At 41.8% G+C, this 27,057-nt stretch overlaps 1 protein-coding gene across 3 annotated transcripts in view; it reads left to right on the top strand.

Annotated features, from left to right (window-relative positions):
* The window catches only part of WDR64 (WD repeat domain 64), a 115,809-nt gene that overhangs the window by 50,304 nt on the left and 38,448 nt on the right, over positions 1-27,057 (top strand). For all 3 annotated transcript variants that reach the window (XR_011434165.1, XM_023632598.2, XM_014738038.3), the window contains 5 exons: positions 10,361-10,487; positions 13,676-13,824; positions 16,227-16,350; positions 18,774-18,949; positions 26,610-26,786. Coding sequence is in view for 2 of the 3 variants with exons in the window: in XM_023632598.2 (XP_023488366.1) it covers positions 10,361-10,487; positions 13,676-13,824; positions 16,227-16,350; positions 18,774-18,949; positions 26,610-26,786 (753 nt within the window). In the remaining variant the exon portion in view is untranslated. The remainder of the gene's footprint in view (positions 1-10,360; positions 10,488-13,675; positions 13,825-16,226; positions 16,351-18,773; positions 18,950-26,609; positions 26,787-27,057) is intronic.

The raw sequence follows: 27,057 nt of genomic DNA, 5'->3' as shown, positions 1-27,057 counted from the left end.
ACAGACTGGTATTTAGCCCACAGGGTTGTTATAAAGATTAAATGAGGTCATTTATTTACTTATTCAGCAGGCGTTTATTTCATGAGTGTCTACGGTGTGTTGAGGTACTGTTCTGGGTTCTGGAGAGAGAACATTGAACAAGGCAGACATGGCGCTTTTCGCAGGAAGCTCACATTCTAGGGGAAGAGAGAGACAAGCAAGCAAAGTAAGAAATTCGTAGGAAAACAGTATGATAAGTATTATAATGGACAGAAAACACAATAACGTGGTGTGATTGAAAATCACGTCTGAGGGGGTGACGTAAACGCCAAAGCCTGAATGACGGAGGAGGGGCCAGCCCCATGAAGAGCTGGGAAAAGAGCAATCTAGGCAGAAGGAACAGCAAACGAGGCACATACATGTTTTTGCTGAAGCTGTCATTATTATTGTCACTATCATTATTATTATTATTAATTACAGTACAAGTAACAGGTTTTACTCATCTAACATTCCTTCAAATTACTTCATATAAATTAGCTTTCATCACGTCAAGCTTTAATAAATCACTGGCTAGTCCTGTGCCTACTACACGCCTTTTCCCCAGGTTTTAAAACAGATTTTTATCCTTCCTCCTAGTTTTTGCAGCCTTTCCACCAGCATATTATTTTCTCCTGCAACTGTTAAAAATGTATTTCTCCTCCAACTGCTAAAATTGTATTTCTAGTCACAGAGCTCAAGTGTTTAACAGCTATGTCACAGCCACTGCTCCTGAAGAATTGACAAACATTGAAAACTGCAGAGAGAAATATAAACTTCACTTCCTTTCATTTCATTAACAAAACCAAGAAGAACAATGGTTGGCAACCATCTCAAGCACAACTCTGGCTAACAAGGGTTCTTTTTCTTTCTTTTTTTTTTTTCCTATGAGGAGGAGAGATATACACGCTTTGATGATTTATAACAGATTGCAAATGGGTGTTTAAAAGTTGCTATTTTTCTTAAATTTTCACTTTGGAAGTGATATGAAGGAAGCCGAGAAAAGCCGAAGTTTGACTAGGCTGTGGGTGTGTCAGAGCAAGAAGCAACGTCCTGAAATGAGGTGCCAGGTGGAGAAGGTTAGAGTGAGCCAGACAGGTTGCCAGCCAGGCCTGCAGGTTGGCTGGACTTCATCTCACCCATGACCCTGTCTAAGACATTGTCCTAGGTGAAGAGTAGGCTATGGTCTCGCTTCCAGGCAGCGTGGCTAAGAGAATGGCCTCTAAAATTGGGTACATCTGCCCTGGCTCTGCCAATTGAAGGTTGGGACCTTGGGCAAGTCACTTGAGATAGTTGAGGAGGAGAATAGAGTCCTTCCCTCATAGGGTTGATGTGAGGGTTACATGGGACAATGCAGCAAGCATGTAACCCAGTCCTCAATAAACATCAGCAATTATCAGAAAGGCCTGTGCTCTCTTCGCTCCCCAGTGGGGATGGGACTCGTGTTGACCTACCCACGTTTGTTGTGAACCTCTTTTGTGACCGCACAGGTGTAGACTTTGGATGTGGTCTATAGCACAGAATAGGTGAGGCTTTCTAAAACACCCACACTTCAGATGCTGCTCAGTCACCTATATTCTCCTGCCGCTGAGTAAAAGTCTCCACGAGGGTTAAACAAATCTTCTCTACTCTCCCATTGCCCCGACGCCACTCTCACTCTCCGCAAGCTACCTCACCTTCTACTAAACTGAGAATTTTGAGGTCACTTTATTGATTTCCCTCATTTCTACCTCAAAATGTTTCTGTATTTTTTTTTTACCTACTTTCACTTCTTTTCCTCCTGCCAAAGAACAAGTGTTTCTCTTCCTACCTAAATCATCTTTCTCCTCTTATGCTCTTAATCAAAAACTGCACCAAGAAGAACATTGTTTCATCAGCCATGCTTTCTCTTCTTCTTATGCCCAATTTCCCTATCTTCAAGGTTCCTTTTCCTCAACTACAAACCATCCAGTTCTTTCTCTTTTTTTTGAGGAAATTAGCCCTGAGCTAACTACTGCCAGTCCTCCTCTTTTTGCTGAGGAAGACTGGCCCTGAGCTAACATCCGTGCCCATCTTCCTCTACTTTATATGTGGGATGCCCACCACAGCATGGCATGCCAAGCGGTGCCATGTCCGCACTCGGGATCCGAACCGGTGAACCCCAGGCCACTGAGAAGTGGAACGTGCGAACTGAACCGCTACACCACCAGGCTGGCCCCCATCTAGCTCTTATTTATCCTTTAAAACTTTCCTGCATATCTAAAACTGAATTTATTTTCCACTTCAGATCTTCCTTTCCTGACTTCTGATTTTCCTCTAGCTGTTAATGGTATCATTTGTTTCCTGGTGAACCATAACCAACTTCAATGTCACTTTCGAAACTTCTGCCTCCCTAACCCCTACCATAAGCCAGTCTTCAAGTCTCTGAAACGTTTCTTATATTGATCCCTCATTTTTCTTCCAGAGCCATGATCTTAGTGCAGCCCCACTGAGGGGCTCCCAGCTGAGGGAGCCGTATTAAAAGGGGCTGTCGTCCCCCCACGTCACAGTCATTTCCATCTGCAAACCATCCAAATGTTATTCTGTCATGTTATTCATCCCCTAACCTGTGGATAATCTCGTCCCTGTCTTCTTACATCTCTCCAAGGGCACGTCATGCCTTATAAGTAAAGTCCAAACTTTTTTTAGTTTTTAAGGTTCTCTGTTGTCTGGAACTAGAATTCCTTACCAGCTTTGTTTCTCCTTATTCACCTTCGGACATTCTAAGCTTCACCACACTCTTCCCCAAACACTGTGCTTCCCCACCTTTGTCTGAGACAACACTCCTCCCGCTCCCAGCTAGTCTGTCCATCCTTTAAAAGTTAGTGAAATACCATGTCCTCCATGAACCCTTCACTGAGAGGAACATGGGGTTTGTCTCTCTTTGGTGAGTGAGAAATGTGTGCTCTTGAAGTAGACCCAGGGATAGAAAGAAGTGCGACCCTCTAAAATATGTTGTCTTTAGTTGTGAAGCTCAGAAGTCTTTCCTGGCTTTTGCTCCTTGTGCCTTCTTTTTGTGCGGGATTATTGTAAATGAAGTAAGGTCAAGATGGTTGGCTTGTTTTACTTTTGGATAATTGGATGTGTCCGTGATTGAGAGCCTCGTTTCACCACTTCCAGAACTGTGCCACCTTCTGTCCTTGCTCTGCTGCTTGGGACATTCCTTTTTGGGTGAACTGTGATTTGCATCATTTTCGGGAGTAAATGTTATTTGTCTCAAAACTTTCCTCGGAGTGGCTGGAGGAAAATTTTCTGGGGAGGACACACACATATATACGTTAGGAAGCTTTCGCCAATAAAATCTCTGGCCATTTGGTAAGAAAAAGTACAAAGTAAGGAAAGGGAGTGAAGGCACATGCTTTGGGCTTCTGTACTCAACTTGCATTGCTCTTTGCTTATGAACAGGCTTTGCTGTTTTCCCTGAGTCTGTCACCCCAGGGCAGCTCACTGACAATCTTCAAAAGAAGACCCTGTTGATGGTTCTCAGCCATGGGGGCTATGTGCCTGCACAGACGAGGGGGATCTCGTCCTACCTGAAGCTTCCTTTCGTCTGTGCCTCTCGCTGTCTCTTCACGTAGCCGGGGCCACTGTGCTGTTACTGTGCATCTGATAAGCTTGCTGGGTTTGGTTTTTGCCCTTTAGACAATTTCCTTCGTGGTCCATATTGTGTTTCAGAGGGTCTTTATGAGACTACTGTATCCTCTAGACTTTCTCTCACCCTCCCACTCCTATAAGCTTTCAGAGCCCTCAGACCCCTTGCACATACACACAACCAGATTCACATGGATGTACATGCGCGCACACACACACATTCACTATGGCCCACCTAAAGTAACCATCTGGGTATTCTGTTAACGTTAACCTTCATCTCTTAGTAGATGTGGTTCCCAGAAAAGCCTGACGTTGTTCCTTGGCTGGTAAACGGGTTGTGGCTGAGGGCTACACCAGGAATCCTGACTTCGTACTGCGTGACTGGCTCCACATTTGAGCCTGAGGGCCTCACATTGTATCAGGGCTGTGCCTGCGCACCTTTTGATGTAATCTCTGCCCAAAGGAGCTGAAAATCTAGTTGAGTAAGTAAAGCAAAACTGCCAAAAATCACTGATGACAAAAGCTGGTGGTTATAAAAACATCCAGTTCAATTCTCCTAGGTATGGGACCTAATCATGAAAGCTGGTGTTACAACTTAAAATGTTAACACCCTTTGACACAAATGTTCTATTCCTAGGAATTTAGAAAACAGTTAAGTTTACACTACTCTACAAACTTACAAGTACACAGAGGCTCACTATTGCCTCACTAGGAGAAAATAAAGGAAATAGCCTAACGTGCAACAGTAAGCGGCTAATTAAAATAAAATATGAGGCACTCATCCAATGGAATACTATTCAGCTATTGAAAGAATGAGGTAAATCTAAGTAGTCAAATATGCCTTAGTATAGATGTAAGCCCTTTTTTTTTTTAAATACGGGACCTCATTTAACATCCATGATAACTCTATGAAATAGGTACTGGTATGATCTCCTTTACAAATGTGAAAACTAAGACTCAGAGAAGTTAAGTGATTTGCCCAGGGTCACACAGCTAGTAAGTGGTGAAGCAGGATTCAGCTGAGTAGTCTGCCTCCAGAGGCAGTGTCTTCCGACAATGATTAACCTAAGGAGTGGGCCGGGGAGCCCAGAAGGAATGGGGGGTGGGACGGGGGACTTTGGTTTTTGTACTGTTTGAAATTGTCTACTAGGCACATATAATAATTGGGTAATTAAAAAGCTAATTTTTAAAAGACACACTGGATGTCTTCATTTCATTTTTTATTTGCCAGTTATCACACAGGAAAAATGTGAGAAGATAACAAAATTAACAGTTTTAGTTCCACACAAGTAAAAAAAAACTTTTCTTCTTGTTAAGTTACTTGTAAGAACTTAATAAATACATTTTTGCATTGAGTTCCCTACGTAAATAATGTTGGATGCTTCCAACATAAATTTGTACCGCACTGTTGCCCGTACCCTGGTTTTTCAATATTCCATTCATCTGTAGTAATTATGTTTCCTTCAAAAGAGTTTCACAACCTCAGCTATTTTTAGGCTCTTCCAATGTAAAATCATGGAACGCTAATTTGATTCATTTGGGGACTAGAATCTTATTAACCGCTTGTAGCCTTTGGGTAAAATTAGGAAGAGAGACAAAATTCCCAGCTTCCCTTGATAAATCAGAAAATAGTGAACTCCTCATGTCCTTCCCTCTACCTAAATGATATTACAATTCTAAAGATTTCTGCCGTGCAATTTTTATCATGGCACGATGCTAAACTTCCGTTGGCGCATTTCTTACAATGCCTCGTAATGGTTTGTCTTCTGTCTAGTCTCCGGCTCAGACTGAGACCTGTCCAAGGACAGTGGTCGTGTCTCTGTTGGTCTTTTGCTTCTGTAGCACCTAGCCCAGAGCTCCATAACGATCTGATACATAACGAATTGTGTATGTCACGTTAGTTTTGCATCTTTTTATAACTCCTTTTTTGTGTAGCTACGAACAACTCCCAGACATCAGATATTCTGCTATAGTCACTCTATAATAAACACACATCAAGAAAAAAAAGGGCACCTTATTAATACCTTTGGCTAGTACTGACTGGCATCCAGTTTCCAAGAAGAAAAGCCAGGAAACACAGTTGAATGAGAACAATCCTCACGCCTGGCATGTACACATGCAGATTTTTTCAAATGTTTCTACTTCATCGTTATTTATTAATTATTCCTCACAAAAGGCTTCAGGAGACACCTTTCTATGGTCCTTTTCTTGGATATTTTGGGATTAGTAACTTCAGTTTCCATTTTATACTCAAAGCTTAATCGGCCTGTAGTTGAATTTTTCCCAGTGTAAAAAAAAAAACATGTCCGTAACTCCATTCCCAATTTTTTTGGAAATCATTATTATTCATACTGCTACTAGAAGGTGAGTATTTCTTGTAATTTCAGCTCTCTATACACGCATGCGACATTTAATTCATAATTTATAAGCACTCCATTCCGCCACCCCGGGGCTTCTTTAGTGGAAGGCGCCTGTCCTCTCAGATTTTCTCTCTACATGAACTCAGTCTCTGTCTGAAGTCTTCTGCCCTCCCAGAACCCCTCAGGGCTGACCTGGCGCCACTTCTCTTCTCTCAAGCTTGGAAGCACTAATACTGACCCCAGGCACACTGTCAACTCCTGGGAGCAGAGAGTGAGAGAGGACTGGACTCGGGAGAGCCTAATTAATATCGCTGCTCTCTTTTCCTCCAAAGTAACTAATACATTATGAGCACCTAAGGATAAAGTAGCCAGCCATAGTGGTCTAGTGGGTAAGATCCAGTGCTCTCACCACGTGGCCTGGACTCATTTCCCAGTCAGGGAACCACACCATCCATCTGTTGGTCATACTGTGGCAGCTGCTTGTTGCTGTGATGCCGAAAGTTATGCCACTGGGATTTCAAATCCAGCAGGGTCACCATGGTGGACAGGTTTCAGAGGAGCTTCCAGACTAAGACAGACTAGGAAGAGGGACCTGGGCGCCCACTTCCACAAAAGTTGGCCATGCAAATCCTGTGAATAGCAGCGAACATTGTCTGACACAGTGCTGGAAGGGGAGAGGATGGTGCAAAAAGACCAGACAGGGTTCCACTCTGCTGTACACAGGGGTGCTAGGAGTTAGAATCAATCCAACGGCACCAAGAAGAAGATATAAAGTAAATGAATTATGTTTTCTGAAGCCATCCCATTTATTAATTGATCTATTCAATTAAAAAAAGTATTGGGGCCAGCCCCAGTGGCCTAGTGGTTAAGTTTGGCATACTCCGCTTCGGTGGCCTGGGTTCAGTTCCTGGGCACAGACCTACAGCACTTGTCTGTCAGTAGCTATGCTGTGGCAGCAGCTCACATACAAAAAGACAAAGAGTGGCAACAGATGTTAGCTCAGGGTGAATCTTCCTCAGCAAAAAAACAAAAGTGTTGAATGTCCATGCAGTGCTGCACCATGGTAAATTCCTACTGGACCAAGGGGGGGAATAAGCAAGCAAATAGACCAAAACCAACTAACCAAGCAAACCAAGGAGAATACAGAAGACAGGGAAACGGAACCAAATCAGACATGGTTCCTCCCTCAAGGAAGCTACAGTGCAGTAGGGAAGGCCACTGAGTATGCCACCATGTTACAATTGCTAATTGCTACTAATGCAGACAGGTATCATGGGCATCTAGAGGAAGAGCATCAAAGTTGAAGGGGTGACCGGTGGAAGCAGTCCAAAGGAGATACATTTTTGCTGAGTTTTTGTTAACTTTGAACAAGTACCATGTTTTTATACCATTAGTACATATCTAAGTGTCCCTAAACAATATATAGTTTTATTTTGCATGTTTCAATGTTCTCTATGAATATAGTGAATGAATCCTACAGAAATTCCCTTTTTTCCCTTTAACGCTGTATTTTGAGATCTATCCGTGTTATTACATATAGCTCAAGTTCCTTTATTTTAACTGCTGCGTGCTATTCTGTTGTGTATGCTCCACATATGAGCCATCCAACTTGGCCAGTGAACATTTGAGTTTTTTCTATCTTTTGTGGCTTTGTGATTGTTACTTTGGTTGAACAGAGGTTTTTAATTTTAATTTAGTTAAATGTATCAGTCTTTTATGGCTCATGCTTTTTGTGCTTAAGAAATCCTTTTCAACTTGTTTATAGAGATATCATTCTCTACATTTTTGTAAAAATTATAGTTTCCTTTTAATATTTATACCTCTCTCTCTCTCACTTTCTTTGTGTGTGTGAGGAAGATTGGCCCTGAGCTAACATCTATGCCAATCTTCTTCTATTTTATGTGGGATGCCACCACAGCATGGCTTGACGAGCAGGGCTACGTCCATGCCCAGGATCCTAACCTGCAAACCCCAGGCCGCCAAAGTGGAGCGCACAAACTTAACCACTACGCCACCCAGCAGGCCCCTCTCTCTCTCACTTTGTGTGTACATGTGTGTGTGTGTGTGTCCATATGCTCACTCCTCCACATCGATGACTTTCCTCCACATGGCCCCTTTGCCCCAGGCTACTGACAGGTCTAGCCCCTGGGCCAGAGGTTGCCTTGGTTTAGCTCCTGGTCGGAAGGCAGTGTCCTCCCCTCTCACTAGTCCCATATAAGAAAAAAAGCTAGACCTCCAGATGAAAACAGAAAAGGAGAAAAGTCTCCTTTTTCTGACCTGGGAGAGCTGCTCCGGGCTCTGCCCTGGAGCTGTGAGTGAGCTTTTGGTCCTGCCTCCCCCACAGGAGCTGTTCTGCTGCCAGTGCCCGCTGCAGAGCCAGTGCCCAGGCCTCTGCTGCAGCCCAGGCATTGCTTTGTTTCTCTCTCTTATTTAGATCTATAGAGAGATATATATCTTATTGTGAAGACTTCCTGTTTCTTTTTGCTTTCTTGTTTTCATATTTTCTCTACTATTTATCTGTGTTTGGAGAAGAAACGCACATCAAGGCATAAACTTATTGTGCTATTCTGACCTGAAGTCTAGCTTTTTAATTCTCTTTATGACAGATTTAAAGACAGAGGATGAGTTAGCTGTAGATGATAGGAAGAGTAGGTGTGACTGCAGTGAGACCAGAAAGAGAAAGGGGCTTTTGGAAATAGGAAGCAGATGCTATGACAGTAACAAAAAGGGCACATGGGAAGAAGGCAGCAGGAAAGCCTAGAGGAGAGAGGCAGCACAATGAGGAAGATCTTTGTGCCTTCTGCCAGCCCAGCCATCATCGCTTCCTTAAAAACATACAAAAGACCCAAAGAACTGAACACTGAAAAGAGAAATAAAAAAGAAACAGAGTTACTCTATAGAGAACATCACAGATTTCAAAACACACTCACATCAATTCCACAAAGCGAAGGGTGCTGGTGTTTGTTCTAGAAACGACAAAACCGAGCTCAAGGAATTTAAACGATGGACTAGAACTGAAACCCAAATCTTCTTTCGCCTCGTCCCTTGTTCTTTCCACCAACCACAACTCAGGGTGCGTACACATGCGTAGACTGCCAACCGTGAACGCGTCCCAGCCAAAGCAATAAAATTGAGCCAACTCCAGCGGAGTTTATGATACAAAAGACTGATTAGGCTCAGTGTTCTAGCTACTCCCTCCAAATCTGCATTTTTACTAGAACAAAGGAAGTGACTTCCAACTGTACAAGTTCTGAGGAACACTGGCTACAGAGGGTGCACGTTTGCGCAAAGCCTCCTTAGCAGTTCCCTAAATCACGTGACTCAGACCCCTGCATCTCCTACACAGAGGGACCAACCTGCCTTGGCGGTAGTGAAGCGTTCAACTCTGTTAACTCAATATAAGCGTCTCAAGCTAGAAGTCAGTTTCTCTGTTAACAAAACTCCTTATTAGAGTTTTATATGTAGTTCCATAAAATGATCACTCATTTATTCAACAAACACTCCAATTTAATAGGTTAACAATAACTACTATAATACGAAAATGTTAATTAAGGCTGACGCACGCTAGGAAATGTAATCCTTGATCAAATCACACTTATTTCTGAAATTCAATCACACTGCAACTTGCTAAAAAAAGAGAATAATGAAGAAGACTAAGACCAGTTATTTCAAGTGACAAGGGTAAACTTGACCTAGTTTTGCTGAATTTGAACTTCATTGTTCTTTCTATTCTCGTCTATCAACCTAAGTTCTATTTGAGTAATTACATAGTTCTCTTTTTTCCCTCAAAGCAGAGCTCTCGTACCCTATTTCCCTATACTCTTTCTATATCTACATCATCTACATATCTACACACTTTCCATATCTACACCATAAAAACTGCTTTCCATAATTCTTCCCTGGGCAGGAAGAGGGGAAGCTCTTAGAAATCTCATTTAGAAAGGTGTTCCCACCTTCATAAGTCATGAAAGCAATTTGAAACTCTCCCCCTGAAATATAGTCTTCTGTTTTCTAAACCATCGTGTAAAGAGAAATGTGGCTTCAATTGCACTGTAAGTCATGAGCAGTCTTTATTATTCCTCCAAATTCTTCAAGAATAATAAATACTGTCTTTCCCCTCCCTTCTGTAATGATAGAAAAATCCAGTTCCTTTAAGCAACTTTTTAATCACTGCTGCTATTTTCCTCTGATATTAATGAACAATCATTGAACCAAGAACCAAACTGGAGTTTAGCAAAGGTGTGCTCATCATATAAATCATACTTTGCTGTGAGTATCTGGGAGCATATTCCAGACTCTGAAAATGCCTCCCATAAATAGCTTTGAGCAGGGAAGGTACAGTGTAAATGTGGTGAACTATGTTCCTTATTCCCCAGGTTTTCAGGGTGTGGGACATACAGACTCTGTCACTATTACAAGTCTTCCACGACAGCCAGGGAGGACCAGGAGACATGCAGATTTATTCCATGATATTTGATTCCAATCACGGCATGCTTGTTACAGGTAAGTGTACCCAATTAGTGGCAACCAAAACTCATATCTTGATTTTTAACCTTTTTTTTTTTTTGAGGAAGATTAGCCCTGAGCTAACATCCACCGCCAATCCTTCTCTTTTTGCTGAGGAAGATTGGTCCTGAGCTAACATCCATGCCCATCTCCCTCCACTTTATATGTGGGACGCCTGCCACAGCATGGCTTGCTAAGCAGTGTGTAGGTCCACACCCAGGATCCAAACCGGCAAACCCTGGGCTGCCGAAGTGGAATGCGTGAACTTAACCACTGAGCCACCAGGCAAGCCCCAATTTTTAACCTTTTTTAAACTAGCATTTGACACAAACTAGAAGGGGAATTTATAAACTGTAATTCATCACAGTATATATTTAATTCGATTCCCCTCCTTCCTATCGTTCCATGGCTGGGTGGATGAAATGTGTTGCTGTGCTGCTCTGAAAAGACCAGGTCAGTGCTCTCAGTTCTTGGATCTAGGAAGACATGGTATGGCTTAAGCAGAGAAGTGGGATGTAACCTGTTGCTACATAGGCAGCCAATCCAGCTGTGTTTTGACTCCTGGGAGCAGGAATATGCTTCATCTTAGAGTGGCTGCATCAGCATGCTGAGTCAAGGTCCCTTCTATTCATCAAGGCAATTTGGCCCCATGCACTCTGGTAATGAGATAGTTACTCAGGAAGAAGGGTGCTGGGACTGGCCTGGTGGCATAGTAGTTAAGTTTGCACACTCCACTTTGGCCACCCAGGGTTCACAAGTTTGGATCTCCAGGGTGCATCCACGCACCACTCATCAAGCCATGCTGTGGTGGCATCCCAAATACAAAATAGAGAAAGATTGGCACGATGTTAGCTCAGTGACAATCTTCCTCACCAAAAGAAAAAAAAAGAAAGAAGGACGGTGCTGACCCTCCCACCTGCCTTTGCTTCTAGACGAAGAACAGTAAAGAGAGAGGATAGAGACTCAGATGGCAGACAGATCCCCAGTGCTGATGCCAAAGGATTTGGTGCCTCCTTTTCTCATTGCCTCTTGGAAACACAAGCTTACTAAAGAGACAAAAGACTCTCCTAGGCATTTAGGTTTAACATTGTCCATATGCACAGCCTCAGGCTTGGGAAGAAAATGAACCATATTAACAGTACTTCCTTCTGGAACACCAACCCAAAATGCATTCCCTAAGCATTTTCCCTCTGACGGCCTGCTCTGTGCTCCTGTGGGATTCATTAGGGCAGGGAGGAGGTTGGTGCTATCTCTGCTGGTAGAGAATATAATTATCTGTAAGTTTGGGTTGTTTTTCTGGATTAGGAGTGAACTAGTACATCATGCTTGATAGGTAATCTTCCACCTTGTCAAACAGAACTTAATTCTAGTTGTAGGCATGCTCCTCTGTATTACCTCCTCTAAAAATAACATGCCGGTGGCTGCAAGCAAATTTTCTCCCTTAGTGCCCCAATTTGCATGCTTGATTACTGGGCTCAGAATTTCCATCCCATTTATCATCAGAATAACTAAGGACTCAAGTAAGAAGACAAAAAAAAAAAGAAAATCAAAGTTTCTTCCCAATTTTTATGTAATTCTGATAGTACTTTGCTTACAAAAATATAGAGCTCTGCATATTGCTTAATCACTGAAAGCTAAAATTGAATGCGTTGACTGCAACTGTCATCCTGACATTAGAATTCCATGAAGCTTCTCTCTCAGATTGTACATCATGCTTGGATTCAAACGAAGCAGTCACACATAGCAATCCAGACTGCAGTGACAGCAGCACCACGTTCTGGAAGGGCTGTGTCGCATATGCTGTTGTTACTGTCACTGTTGGAGTTATTATCACTCAATTAAGACAACTACCATTTGTATAGTTCTTTTACAAAATGCTTCCATGTACTTAATTTCATTTGATCTGCACAACCACCGTGTGAGGTAGGAATTATTGTTTATCCTATTTTAGAAATGACAAAACTGAGTATCAAACAGTTCAACTGACTAGTAGAAGGACACAAGGTTGAAACATAGAGCTGGGATTCAGTCCCGAAGCTTCTGACTCCTGAATCCATATTCGTTCTCTGTACTACATGCTTTCCGTGGTAGCGGTATAACTAGCCAAAAATGTAGAGGATGGCCATTTGTCCATAAGTGTGTCTCGCTTTGTTGATGTCAGTCCTGGATGAAGTCAGTTACCGTCAGTACAGTGCTCAAGAGTCGCCCAAGAAGCTCCAAGAGTTGTCTGATTATCTGGCGACCACACTGCTCTGATATTTCCATATTGAGGTGCTTGAATTGGGAAATATCACCAGAATAGCCCTTCAGTCCCGCTTTACACGAGCGGATGTTATTTTAAATGCACACACCTTAGGAAAGTGGTTAGTAACTCCTGCTGAAACTTTTCCTAAAGCTGAGATTTCTTTGGAGAGACTTGAGAAGCTCAATGCAAAGGGTCAGCCTTGGGTAACTTAATTTCCACGTCAATATAATAAGAAAGAAGTTTCTTTTTGTTTGAGCCATGAAATGCTTTGAGATTCTTATTTATGTTTCTAGACATTACGCTAAAACAGAATACATAGTTAGTTGATTTTGAGAGGTCAACCATACTTGGAGTTTATAATATTATTGTAAAACCAAACACCTTTAGAAAAATACAAGTAAGGAGTACCAGCTCTCCGTCTACTTCACTATGGTGATTGGGAAATTAATCTTATTTACTATCGATGCTGCAAGCACTGGCTTCCAGTCATTCTCATTCTTTACATTTAATAAGACCGTGTTTACAGAGTGCTTCATCATCCGTTGGTTGAAAAGGGTTCTCTAACAATACGTTCCAATCACTTAAGGAAGCTTTCCTTCAGCAGAAGGCTGACCGTCACCGTCATTACTGTGCACCAGATGGAGAGGCGTGCAGCAGGCAGGAGGGAAAAAAGTAGACCATAAAAAACAGGGAAATAGGGGTTACTGAGAGAGGATATCAATGAAGTCCAAACCGTCTGCACTTGAAAATTAATGAAGCCCAATATGAAGGCATTTTTCTGGCTGAATCACATTTGCTTTATTTATGAAAAATGTTCTAGAGTAAATGAGTGTGTTTTCACCTCCTTAGATTGCTAGGCCTTGATATTACTAATCCCACTGATTGGCTGTTTCCAAACTTCTGATATTGTTTAGCTATGAGATTCTTATTTCTGTTCCAGGATCTAGTGTAGTGGACATGTATCCTTTGACTAGGATGATACAAGACACAAAACAGATTCCTCACACTCACGAACGAGAAATCAATGTCATGCTTTACAACAAATATTTTCACCAAGTGCTAACTATCTGCTCTGAATCCATAATTAAGGTGAGTATATATCGGCTCTTCAGAAAGAAAAAGGCAAAGCAGATAGAATTTTCTCTTCTTACAGGTAAGTCTTTGAGTGATTAAGTAAATGTAGTGGCACATATGATGAGACCCTACATTAGAGCCATTTTTAAGCTTTCATGAACACATGAAAACCAATAATTTAAGCCATCTCAGACTGCTTGCTCTTAAGCTGCATGCTCAATTAAATAAATGAAGCAAGTTTTTACTATCAAAATAGGAATTTTAAAGCAAATATATCAAGGAGAGAGAACTAGTATATATATAAAAATCACTGGTATATATATAAAATATATATAATATATATCTCGTCACGTGTGACTTTCAGAGAACTGCATCATTAGGCGATTTCGTCATTGTGTGAACGTCACAGGGTGCACTTATACAAACCTGGATGGTACAGCATACTACACACCTAGGCTATATGATACTAATCTTATGGGACCACCACTGTTTATGCGGTCCAGCATTGACCAAAACCAGCACTGACCAAATTGCGTTGTTATGCAGCTTATTACTGTATATATGTATATTTAACTGAGTTATGTGAGGAAGGTATGTTAAAAAGGAAGGGAAAAAAATTGGTAGCTGTTTACTGTAACCCCTGTAGGTGTGGGATATGTACCAACTGCCCTAAATTAATCATCTTATTTAATCCTCACAATAGTTCTCTGTGGATGTATAGAGCTCCATTTTAAAGATGAGGAAACTAGGACTCAGGGAGGTCAAGCAGCTCACACCAGGTCGTATGATGGTTAAACATGAGGGCTGCGATATGAAGGCAGGTTTGTCTGATCTGAACATCCAGGTCCTTTCCTCTGCCTTCCTCTGGCCCTATCAACACTGTGTTGCCTAGAAGCCAGGGTGCCTGGCCATCCCAACTGCATCTGTAATTACGACCACAGAAATCATCTAGCAGGGATGGCTCGAGGTGTTTGCTTCAAGTGTTCCCTTTAATTTCACGCATGCTCTCCCATAGGAGACGTGGAGCACGAGAGAGCATTCCTCTGGAGACCCTTCAAATCCCCTCTCAATCTTTGACCTTCTGTGCTCATCTGCTGGAGATTTTCTCAGACCCAAATCTCCTGAGCTCACTGAGTTATCACTTATTTCTGACAATGCCTACAGAATAAGTGAGGGAAACTAAAATTAAAACCTGTCCTGCTTTCACACAATACTGACATCTTAAGGGGAAAATGTCCCCCCTATTGGGGGGAAGAGGTGAGTTTCCATACTTGTTTGGTTGGAGAGGCTTCTTACTTCAGGCCTGGAAACGGGAGACCTCTGAGACTTATTCATGTAGTGACACCCATTCTTCTTCTCCCTTAAGGACCTGTCTATACCCAGGGGGACACAGAGCTGAAAAGCACAGGCTCTAGGCCACACTGGCTTCATTCAGGTCTAGGCTCTCTCACCTCCCCATGGGTAGCCCTTTGTTATGGCCTCCCACTGTTTCAGCAGCTCCATCTCTTCCCTCTCCCTCTTTCACTTTAGCTACAATCACTTTTTTCAGCTCCCTGGAGGAACAAGGCACCTTCTCATCCCTGGCCCTTTGCTTACGCGGCCCCCATCCGCACATGCCTTGAATGCAACCATTCGGTGTTGCCAGCTCAGTGTTACTACTCACTGGCAATCTAATTGACATGTGAACATAGCAGAGCCACGAAGCAGGAGAGATTCAGACCCAAGGAATCCAGGTCTAAAGCCTCTCCTGTGTTTCCAAAGAGAGACAATGAGGAGTCTGGACAAGTTTCTGGATTTTCTGACTACACCCAGCCTGACTACACGGACAGCCTTCTCTGAAATCTCAGCCCCTCTTTCTCTCTCTCTCTCTCTCTCTCTCTCTCTCCCTAATCAGAACATTCCTTGGAAAGGTCAGGGAGCTCCTTCCTCAGGGTTCTCTCGGATTCCATGCTTTTAACCAGAGATTCTGGCCCATGACTCCTGGCTAATTTGGATGAGTGTCCAGAGGAAATAAATCCAGTTTGATTTTTTGACTACTGGACTTATAATTGTTACATTTCTGTCTTGCTGCCAATCTTGCTTCATGCTCACAGCAGCCATTGACTACTTCCTCCATAGCCAGGGTCTGCCTGGAATAGAGTCACTGCTTGTCTCAGCCACCCACATATGCAACTGACACACTCCAGGACAGTGCAGGAACTATGAGATTCTTAGAATCTCAGAATCTTAGAATCTCAGAATCTAAAGAACCGCTTCTTTTAGAACTTTCTTTGCTCAAATCAAAATTCACAGCAGATTGTTGCAAGAAGTGTTAGATGTGCATTGTACCAATTTTGAGGCTGTTTTGAATACGGTAAAACTTTTACAAAAACGGAAGGGCATATGGGTTATTTGACTTTTTTTGTCCTTTCCTACAGGTATGGGAACTTGAGACTGGCCTCCAAATATACCAGATTTTAGACCCTCATGGATTCAACGTTGAACTGACTTCTGCAGCTATTGATGAGACTGGATTTCTTTTTGCCACAGGAGCATATAATGGTCAGATGAACATCCCGAATATGGCCTCCCAGCTTTAGTGTCCTGAGAAGTCATGCTAGGAACTCATTAGTTGTTTGGGTTAGTGGGAGAGCGCGGATCAGGCTGGAATATGTGAGCATGCATGAGACGGCAGTGCCTGACTGAATGGTGAGGGCCTCTGCTCTGAGGGGCGTTAGTGTCCTGATGTTGATGTTCAAAACAATCAATACCTGACATTACACTTACATAGTTGTTCTACAGGTTGCAAAAGTCTTCCACACAAACCATCTCATTCCATCTTTGGTGGAACTCATCTATGTCGCACTGACTCGTTCTGTCCTTCTACTTTTGGGTACCATCAGCTAAGGGATAGACATTAGATACAGTGCTTGCTGATAATATTTTTACTGACAGTAGATTTGGGGACCAGACAAACATCCAGCCAACTTTGTTATATAACACCTAGAATTCCATGGTGGATTTGCCTAAGGTCCTTGAGGGCATGTGCCATATCACACTTGAGAGGCTGTCAGGCTCAGGCTATGCTGTGTCATTTGATGCTCCTCGAGCTGTGGATGCTGCATAGAACTTCCTGGAACTAGAGAGCTGTGGCCTGCCTCACCTTTCACCTCACTTTGAACTGCCATGAAAGAATTGCTTTATCTAGACACTATGACCAACTACATGCACTACTCAGAATATATTTAATCTAGGGATGTATTGACCAAATATATTCTGGCTTGGGAGCCAATTAATGGATTAAGTGAACATCCTGATGTGGAAGTCTGATTTTTAAAGTGTGAGCAGATAATAATACACGTGAAGTAAACTCATGAATACTGAGTTGACGGGGTGTGAATACTGCAACCACTCTTCACGTGGGACAGCTCCTGAGAAGCAGTCCTCCTGCTCTGTAAGCACACGCTGCAAACATGAGACGGTTAGTTATAATAGAAAGTCTGAGCAACGTGCACAACCATGATCAGGCATAAGTGTTAAGCAATTCTTATATATCACTGAGATAGTATTATTTTCATGCAAGCAAGTCATATTTCATTTTGTTAGTGCTAAAGTCTAGAATTCTTTTAAATATTGACAGTTTGTCCTCTCCAGAGACACGTATGTTAATTGACAAAGATCCTGGGTCTAGGACACCACAGAAAGTAAGAGTCTGTTACTCCCAGAGCAGCTCCGCCCACAAGCCAGCAGTCCCTCTCACTCCCAGCCACCCACCACCTAGAAAGAGCTCAGCAGTACCTTTCCCTGCCCTCTGCCCCACTAAATCTGACCGCCAATGTCCCGAGGGAGCAGGAAATCTGGGCCATGAGACTATGGTCCCCGTACCCAGGAATGAATGGGAGCATGATTGTTTCTTTTAATTGTTTGTGTGACTATTTTCCTACAAGACGATAACATCCTTGAGGGCAGGAACTACGCCTGTTCACCTTCCATCCCCGGCTCCTACCACAGTGCTGGGTAAATAGGGAGGGTTTAAGCGATGTTAAATGATGTTCTTAGTGAACAAACAAACAAATGATGGGGGTCATGAGTATTTCTGATGAAGAGAACTCTGGCATAAGGGAGGAAAACAGCGCAGTGAACACATTCTGAATGTCCAGCAGCATTAGAGCTGGGATAGAAGCAGGAGGGCAGAGCTGAGTTTTGGGAGAGGACGAAAGTGCAGCGAGGGGCAGTCCACTGGATCCTAAACCTGAGGTGACTGTGGAAAAAACCCGTGTTTGAAGATAATTCTCTACACCGAGTAAGGACGTAGAAAGAGGCATTCAGCGTCTACCTAGATTAGCACCCCTCCTGGCCCTTTCATCAAGATCCCCTAAATCAAACAAACAAAGTTAACCATAAAGAAAGTATTATGTCAAATGTAGGGAGAAACTCGATACTCCTTTTGCATTTCCTTCCCATGTAGCCAACAAAACAACTCAAAGCTTGATGGTTTCTACCTGCCAGGATTCCCTTACACCTTTCATGACCCAGTGAGAGCTAACGGCCTAAAACATGCAGCACCTTAGGAAATGTGACATTATTGGAATGATCTTTTACTATTAATAATAATTGTGGCACAATATTCGATAGACAGAAATCGAGGGGTATTTAGCAAACTAAAGCATTGGGAGACTAAAGGCAGAAAAGATTCACTTAAGACAGAAAGCTCAGACAGGAGTCTGAGAGTTTCAAAGAAAACTGTCACAAGAGTGCAGTCATTGCCTGGTCCTGTGCTTTTGCATCAGCCTGTGACAAATCAAGGCACACAGAAATACACGTGCACAGCAAGGCCAGCGAGACTCACACATCAGTCTTAGGAGGAAATAAATAGAAGATAATTTGTCGGCAGCAAGCTTTCAATTAGATCCATTTTCTCTGAGATAAAAGCCAAGCCTTCCACACGTTATTTTTACCACACAGTCTTTTCTCTGTGTGCTCAGGAACAGTTAAAATCTGGGACTTCGGCAGCGGGCAAGAGATGAAAGTGTTGCCAGAAGGAAAGGACTGGAAGGAGGAGGAGCACTGGCTGCATCGCCTGGTTTTCCTGAAAGCTCAGGAGAAGCATCAGTATCTGATCCTCGCCCTGGAGCGCAACGGGAAGATCAAAATGCTCCAGGTTGGCAATCCCACATTCATACTTGTACCCTACATGCTCTTCTCGGGAAAGTCAACTGAGTCACTGGATAATCCCCATTTAACGCCCTTCCTGCCAGCCAGCTGAGGATAGCCGTCCTCCGCCACCCTTCCTGGGTGCTCCTAATTCACCTTGCCCAGGTACAAGCAAAGAGCAGGAAACAGTGGCTGCTCAGCCACAGCATCCCACTCATCCAGCGTTGGCTGAGGATTAGTCAGCATCCTCTAAGAAGGTATCAGAAAGGTTAAACGTACACACAGCTGCCACCTCCGACATTGCTTATACCCTCATCTGGGGGTAATTCCCTGGCAGAGCTGCTCCCCAGCAGGCACTGTGAAAGGGAGCCATGACTCCTCTCTGTCCCTTATCACCCATAACATGTTCAGGGATGCTCAAGTCACTTTCTCAGTTTGTCATCAAAATTGCTTTGTTTACCTAAGGTTAATGATGCAATCTGCTCAGAGCTGTTTTGGGAGGATTGAGGTAGGCTAATTTCTTTTTTCTGGAGTCTATTCCCAGCTAAGAATGCTAATACCTTCTTCATATTCAAAATGCAAGCTAGATCATTTATCCTGGCTATTGAGTGGATCTCTCCCTGCCGAGAACTCAAGGACTCATTGCCTTTATTAATTCTCTTCTGAAAGCTAAGATCAGGAAAAAAAAAGTCTCAAATCAGAGTGGTAATCATGAAGTACCAGCATTGATTAAGATGACTGAATGCCTTACTGTTGGAAAAAAGGAGTGAAAAACTTCCCTGATTCAATATGTCCTTTCCATGTTGTCCGAGGAATCCTAAAGGGCACTGGAGAAAGGAATTTCTTGGTAATGCACTCTAAAACACAGCAGGGTGTTGATTTCACTTCAAGTTACTGCAATTGACCATCTACATGCCCTTCCTAACATATAAGGTCTGTTGTTACAAACGCTCCTTTTATAAGATTTGCAAAAAGCAGTATGGTGCTGTTCCTACAAGAAAACTGTTTTAGTTTAACTGTGGAGTTTTGATTGATTATTCTGGTTCTCCCTGTCCCCAGAATCCATAGATTAAACTTAATGAGCACTGAAAACCTCGCATGCATATTTGTATTCTTGCTCTGTCCAGAGTAGGTGTTCATTAAGGATTGAGAGAATAAAGAAATACAGGAAAACTCTGGTAAGGTATACAACAGTAAATGTATGGGGTGTTTAGGGAATTTTTATTAATGTCAGAGGGGGGAACTTTACAACAAGGATAATGTTGAAAGCACACTTACTTTATTATTATTAACATATTATTATTTACTTATTACTTATTATTATTTGCCTTGTTAAAATAAAATATGGTTTTATTTACATAATTATTCTCTAGAATACTTTCATTCACTCATTTTTTTTCAGTGAGCATTTGCCAAAAGTTTACCATGGACCAGAAAGATATCTTCCTTTTCACCAAGGGACTTACAATTTAATAAGCAGGACTGGTACTGATCCACCAATTCCGGGTGTTATGAGTGCTGCACAAGGTGCCATAGAAGCTTGTGATGGTGGGTGGTGGCCGGCCTAATCTGGGAGTCAGGGAAGATTTCTCTTTCCACTGGTTTCCAGCTAAATTCAGCACAATTCAAGAAACATTTTGTGTACTCCAAATGTGCTAGATACTTGATATCTAGATATGAATAATAAGGTGTTCGTGAACTAGACTACTCAGACCAACCCTCCACTGAAAACAACTAAAAGTTCTGGCTGAAATATTTTCTAAGTCTCCTAATTAGCATTAAAGAGTTGACATCGCAGTTAGCAAATAGCAGACAAAAATTTGAGGGCAAATGGAGAATGAGAGAGGTAAATTAAGAACCAAAACGCCACTGTTGCTTTTGTCCTGAGGGCGTTTTCCTAAGCAAACTGGGTTCAATTTTGGAGACTCATCAGGTCAGAAGGGGCAAAGAAGTCAAGGCCCAGGACCCGTCTAAGGCAAGGAGGTTACTACCATGTCCACGATATGCTGGGACCCAAAATTTACCACATCAAGCTAAGGGTGAACCAGGAAGAAAGAAGCCAGTCTCCGGGGAGCAATGCAGGAAAGGCTGCCAAGGGAAGCAGGGGCACACTATCCCACGCAGGGAGGAAGCAAGGGGAAGACGAAAGCAAAACAAGACGAGACAAAACCCTGTCCCTGAGAAGCTGTGACTGCAGGGAGGAGCTCACATGCATTTGCAACCTAGATTGGCAGTGCTGAGGTGGTCAAGGAAATCTCAACCATGAACTTGGTTTAAGGTGGTCCCAAACTGGAAGTTCCACGAGGCACCCTGCAAAAACACATACAAATCCATCCTGAAGGAAGGCGACTTTGTCTCAGCCGGAGTCAGAATAATTAAGCCCATGAGGAAACGAGACAACGAGGTTTGGGCATAGGGAGCCATAGAATAAAAACAGGTCCAAACACAATAGAAGTGGCATAGCAGATTTGTGTGGCAAGAATATTCTTTCTAGCAAATAGATTTGGAGAACTACACAGTCATATGGAAAAAAACTCTAACTTTTGATCTCCTATCGAAAACTATTCTTTGTGGATTAATGACTTCAACACTTTAATTAAAAGACAAAACAATACAGTTTTTAGCAATTAATATAGGAGACAGTTTATGAACTCGTGATAAAGAAATCTCTTAAGACTCAAAATTCACTAATTATAATGAAAAAGATGGATATATTTGATTACACTAAACTAATAACAAGACAAGAGTAGAGCTAAAGAAGATGTTTGCAATATATAATAACTAACTGGATTAGTATCCAAAGTTTTTAGATAATAAATAAGGTAAACACTTCAACAGAAAAATTAAAACAGGCACTTCATAAAACAGAAAACCCAAATGGCCAAAAAACATGTGAAAAGTTGCTAAACTTTATTAGTACTCCGAGAAATTCAAATTAGAATTACAACAGATATAGTACACCCAATAGATTGATTTAAAAAATGTCTGATAATAAAGTTTTAGCAAGGCTGTAGAATAATAGGAGTGTTAATACACTGCTAATGTTGGTGTAAATTGGTACCGACTCTTGGGAAATATTTTGGCATTCTTGAGTTACAGGACTTTTTAATCAGAAGTCTATATGTCACTCAAGTCAGAGATGATGAAGTGATGACGTTGGCAATGAGCAACTGCTGGTCCGGTTCTTTTTCCTTTATAGGTAACCTATTCTTTCTCTCTGCAAACTTACAAGACATTATCTTTGTCCGTAAAGTTTAAAGTTTTACATTACGCCTATTTGTATATCTTTTCTCATCAATTTCACAGGAGACTTTGCAATCTGCAGTCCTAGGTATTTCTTCCAGCTCAGGAGTAATTTGTATTATCTTTTGTTTATTAGGTGTTTCTTCTGTATCTGTTTCTCTTTCTAATTCAGGAAGCCATACTATTTGTATATTGAGTCTTCTGAACCCAAATCTCTTATATTTTTCTTTATGTTGTCTAATTCTTTTTAGTTTTGTCGACTGTTTTGAAATATTTTCTCTTCTTCTAGGCTATTAGTTCAAGTCTCAAACAGGAACTGATTCTCCTTCAGCTCATCAACTAAATTCTTAAATTTGAAGATAATGTTTTGTTTTTGTCTCTGTCTTGAACTTCCCTGAGTACTCTGCAGATTTGCTCAAGTTATCACACTTCCCATCAGTTCTAGTTAGTCTGGGATCTGTTCTGCTGTTCTGTCTGTTCTTTTTTCTGGATGCTAGGCCCCCTGAGCTATATTTCTTTTTCTGCTCCCCGGAGCTTGGTTACTAGAAAAACACAAGAGGTGGCAATCCTAAAAGGGTGGGATGCATAGCCATGTTCTTCCTGAGAGCTGGTGGTTTAGCTGTCCCCACAGCAGTTCATGTGGAGCCACCAAGGGTAAATGCCTCTGCTGCCCATTCTCTCCTCACTCTCCCAATTTCAAAAGTACAGAAGGCTTAGTCCACCTGTTCAGTTACTCCTCAACTCCTTGGAGGCAAGGAGCACCAGGCACATGTCAAGCCTCACATTGTCCCCTCCACCATTACCTCTGGGGATTTAAGCGTATTTGCAGATGAACCACCACGTGCAAATCTCAACTTTGGACTCTCTCCCACCCTGGTCCCCAGGCTTTTGCTCAGCCGAAAGAGGAATAAGATCCATAATAACTTTCTTTCCCCAAACCCCAAACCCCATTTCCCTGCTTGCCCCCAGAAACTGCTGGGGGCAGGAAGGTGGTTCCTTCCTAGAGTTGGAGTTGCCAAGGAAAGGAGGAAAGATGTACCAAACCGCTATCTCCCCAGACTCCAGGTGCACCGAAAAACAAACAAACAGAAAGTGCTTCAGTAGTCACACTCACTTATTCAGGCACCATTGCTAATGCATTACGAGCTAATGCAGAGTCCACATAAGTTTCATGTACTTCTTTTTAATGTCTTCAAACCAGTCCTTAATGGCTTGAAATGTAATGTCTCTCTTGCACTTATATTCTTGGCTTTATTTTCTCAAGTCTCAGAAAAATGCTTGTGCAACTGCCTGGTCTTCTCACAGATCAGCAATGGACCAGCTCTCCTGGGCATGGTCTGCCAGCCGTGTAGTGGGAGGGCAGATTATAAACTGACTGGCCTGTGAAGACAACTTCATAGGCCACGAGAGAAGGAAACAATAACATTTTTCATGACCTCAGATTTAAGGAGGTAGAATTGCATTCTGCCTACATAAAATTTTTGATAAATTTGACCCTCCGCCCTCCCCCCACCGCCCAAACCCTTGTTGGTGAAAACCATAGGTTGGTGAGAGATCATTGTGCTAACATTATGAACAAAGCACTGTGGGAGTTCAGAGATTTTGATTAATTAACCGAAAAATAGTTCAAATGCTAATAGGCCCGCTTACTTCTCTTTATTTGCTTTCCTTCTGTCCACATCACTTCACGGGTCTACAAATATGGCCCTATTCATGAAAGCACACGATCTGTCTTTACGAAGCCATGAACGTGATCCATGCTCTCAGCGTTATGACAACTGCTGTTTTCCTAAGGCACCAATTCTTAAGGGCCTATCTGCCAATTCCACTCTGAGATCAAGGGTTTTACCACTTAGGGATGAAATGAAGAAAAGAAGGGTAATTTTTCATAAAGCTAATTTTACTTTTTAAATTTTAAGATTCTACCTTTCCTCCTTTTTTGTGTTGAAATACGGCCTTTCTTTTCACAAAGCGATGGGAGAGTTTCCAGTCCCCTTCTCTCCCCATGTCCTCTCTTGGTAAAATTAAATGTTAGTAAATCTAAGTCGATATTCCAAAATTCTGTTTTAAATTTTACTCCAAGAATTTGGCAAGTCTGAGAGCCAGTGTCTTAAGTGGTTCAATTGAAACCAGCTAAACCTATTCAAACCACTGTAGCCAACTCATAAGAACAAGGCAGCACATGAATCTGCCTTAGCTGGGACTCGATCTGTTATCTGATCACTGTCGGCACATTGCTGAGATGCCCTCTGTCCCACAACGGCACAAACTCTAACCAAAGAATCAACTAGTGGGTAGGAGGACCACGGGTCTATACTTTTAGATTAACATGGATATGAGATAACAGAGATCTTACATCATCTGCAAACACAAGCTTTAAAAAATGGAAGGACTTTTTTTTTTTTTAAGATTTTATTTTTTCCTTTTTCTCCCCAAAGCCCCCCGGTACATAGTTGTATATTCTTTGTTGTGGGTTCTTCTAGCTGTGGCATGTGGGACGCTGCCCCAGCGTGGTTTGATGAGCAGTGCCATGTCCGCGCCCAGGATTCGAACCAATGAAACACTGGGCTGCCTGCAGCGGAGCGCGCGAACTTAACCACTCGGCCACGGGGCCAGCCCCAAAATGGAAGGACTTTTATCCCTCAACTAGCCAAAGTCCTCACTTTACAAATAAGGAAAATAAGGTCCAAAGAAGATATGTACTATGCCCAAGCTCTCACTAGAACTAAGACTAGAAATCTGTTGTCTGCACGCAAGACCAATATTCTCTCCACTTTATCACAGCTGCTTTAAGCTAACAGATCTCTGCTCTGCTAGCAAAATAACCAACCTTAAGAATTTGGCTTTTATTCCCAAACCAAAATTCAAAATTCAAGAATTAACAGCCTCTCATCAATAATAACCAATTAGAAAACAGAATAAATTATTATATTACAATAGCAACAAAAGTATAAGGTACCTAAAATAAATTCAACAAAAACTATGCAAGAGTTTTGTGAAAAAATTTTTAAAGAATATAAAAAAATAACCTGAAAATATGGAGAGATATACCATATTCACAGATAGGATATCAAAAAGATATCTTTACTATATTCAAATTAAAAATAAACACTTGTCTTAAGAACAAATTGAAAAGAGAAGTCACAGACTATGAAAAGACTACTGTACCCCAGGTAACTGAGAAAGGATTAGAAACCAGAATAGCTAAAGGAATCCACAAATCTGGAAGAAAAACAAACAGCCCAAGAGGAAAATTGACAAAGGACAGGTAAGGAAACCCAGATGGCTCACAAACATATGAAAAAATGCTCAACTCACTAAATCAGGACAATGTGATTAATATAATTAATAAATCCTAAATTAAGTTTTAAATGTCCTATTTCAAACCCATCGGATAAGCAAAAAAAATCTTTTTAATCAAGTAAAACCAAGTGTTGGCAAGAACGTGAAGAAAGGAGAACTCTTATCTACTCCTGGTGGGAATGGAAATACTAACACTACTCTGGCCATTTGGCAATACCTGGTAAAGCTGATAATGCGCATCTCTTACAATGTGGTAATTCTACTTCAGGCATATGCTCTAAAAACTACGACACCTGGCCACAAAAACAAACAGTGGAAAATTGGCAACAACCTGAACATCCATCACTAGGAGAATAGATAAGTAGATTGTAGTATATTCGTACAATACTATAAAGCTGTTAAAAATAAATGAACTTGGGCCGGCCCGTTGGCACAGTGGTTAACTGCACATGTTCCACTTCGGCGGCCTGGGGTTTACCAGTTTGGATCCCGGGTGCAGACATGGCACCACTTGGCAAGCCATGCTGTGGTAGGCGTCCCACATATAAAGTAGAGGAAGATGGGCACGGATGTTAGCTCAGGGCCAGTCTTCCTCAGAAAAAAAGAGGAGGATTGGCAGATGTTAGCTCAGGGCTAATCTTCCTTACAATAAATAAATAAATAAATAAAAATAAAAATAAATGAACTAGAGCTCCAGGTAAATAACTTGTATACATCTCAAAAATGTAATATTAAGTGAAACAAGGAAGTAGAAGAAGAATCCATAGAGTTTGACAATATTTATTAAAAGGTTAAAAGCCTGAAGGTAATATCTTTATATATATATGTACTTGTATATATGAATGTATAAAATGTAATATATGTATATGTAGTATATATGTATAAGTTTATGTGGACATATGAAAACTTTCATAGCTAACAGCATATTCAGGTCACCTGTTACCTCTGGAGAGGGAAGAAGAAAGAGGAATCATAATACGGCTGGGGAGATGGGACTTAGGATTTGATAAAGCTGGGTGGTAGGTACATCACTGTATGCTCTGTTTTTCTTTGTCTTTAAAATAGCTCAGAATAAAATAACTGATTGAATTTTTCATGTACTCACTGGCTTTCTATTGCAGGGTAAGGAAGATGACGTTTGCCTTGTGGCGATCTGGGAGCTGCCGGATGTCGTGCCTGTCCTACAATCCGGGAGCCGCGTTGTGCATGTGAGGACATCTACTAAAGACAGGAGCATGGCTATTCCCTTTCCAGATGTCGAGCTGATGGTTGAGAAACACTCTTCTCAACATGTTACGGTAAATTTTATTTCTTGATTTTTTTTCCTTTTTATTATGGAAAATTACAAACATACCCGAAAGTAGAGAAAATAAGAAGTTCCACAATGCACAACTATGTACTAACACTCAGCTTGAAAAATGATCTATGTGTGGCCAAGCTTATTCCCCTTTATTCCTACCACTTCCTCACGACCACTAACAATGGATTATTTTGAAGCAAATCTCAGACATTGTGTCATTTCATTTCTAAAGATTTCAGTATGTATCTCTAAATGATAATGACTCAAAA

The sequence above is a fragment of the Equus caballus genome, chromosome 30 (genome assembly GCF_041296265.1).
Source record: "Equus caballus isolate H_3958 breed thoroughbred chromosome 30, TB-T2T, whole genome shotgun sequence".
In the NCBI taxonomy this organism is placed as follows: Eukaryota; Metazoa; Chordata; class Mammalia; order Perissodactyla; family Equidae; genus Equus; species Equus caballus.
The sequence above is the reverse complement of the archived record's forward strand: the minus strand, read 5'-3'. Positions and strand labels throughout refer to the sequence as shown.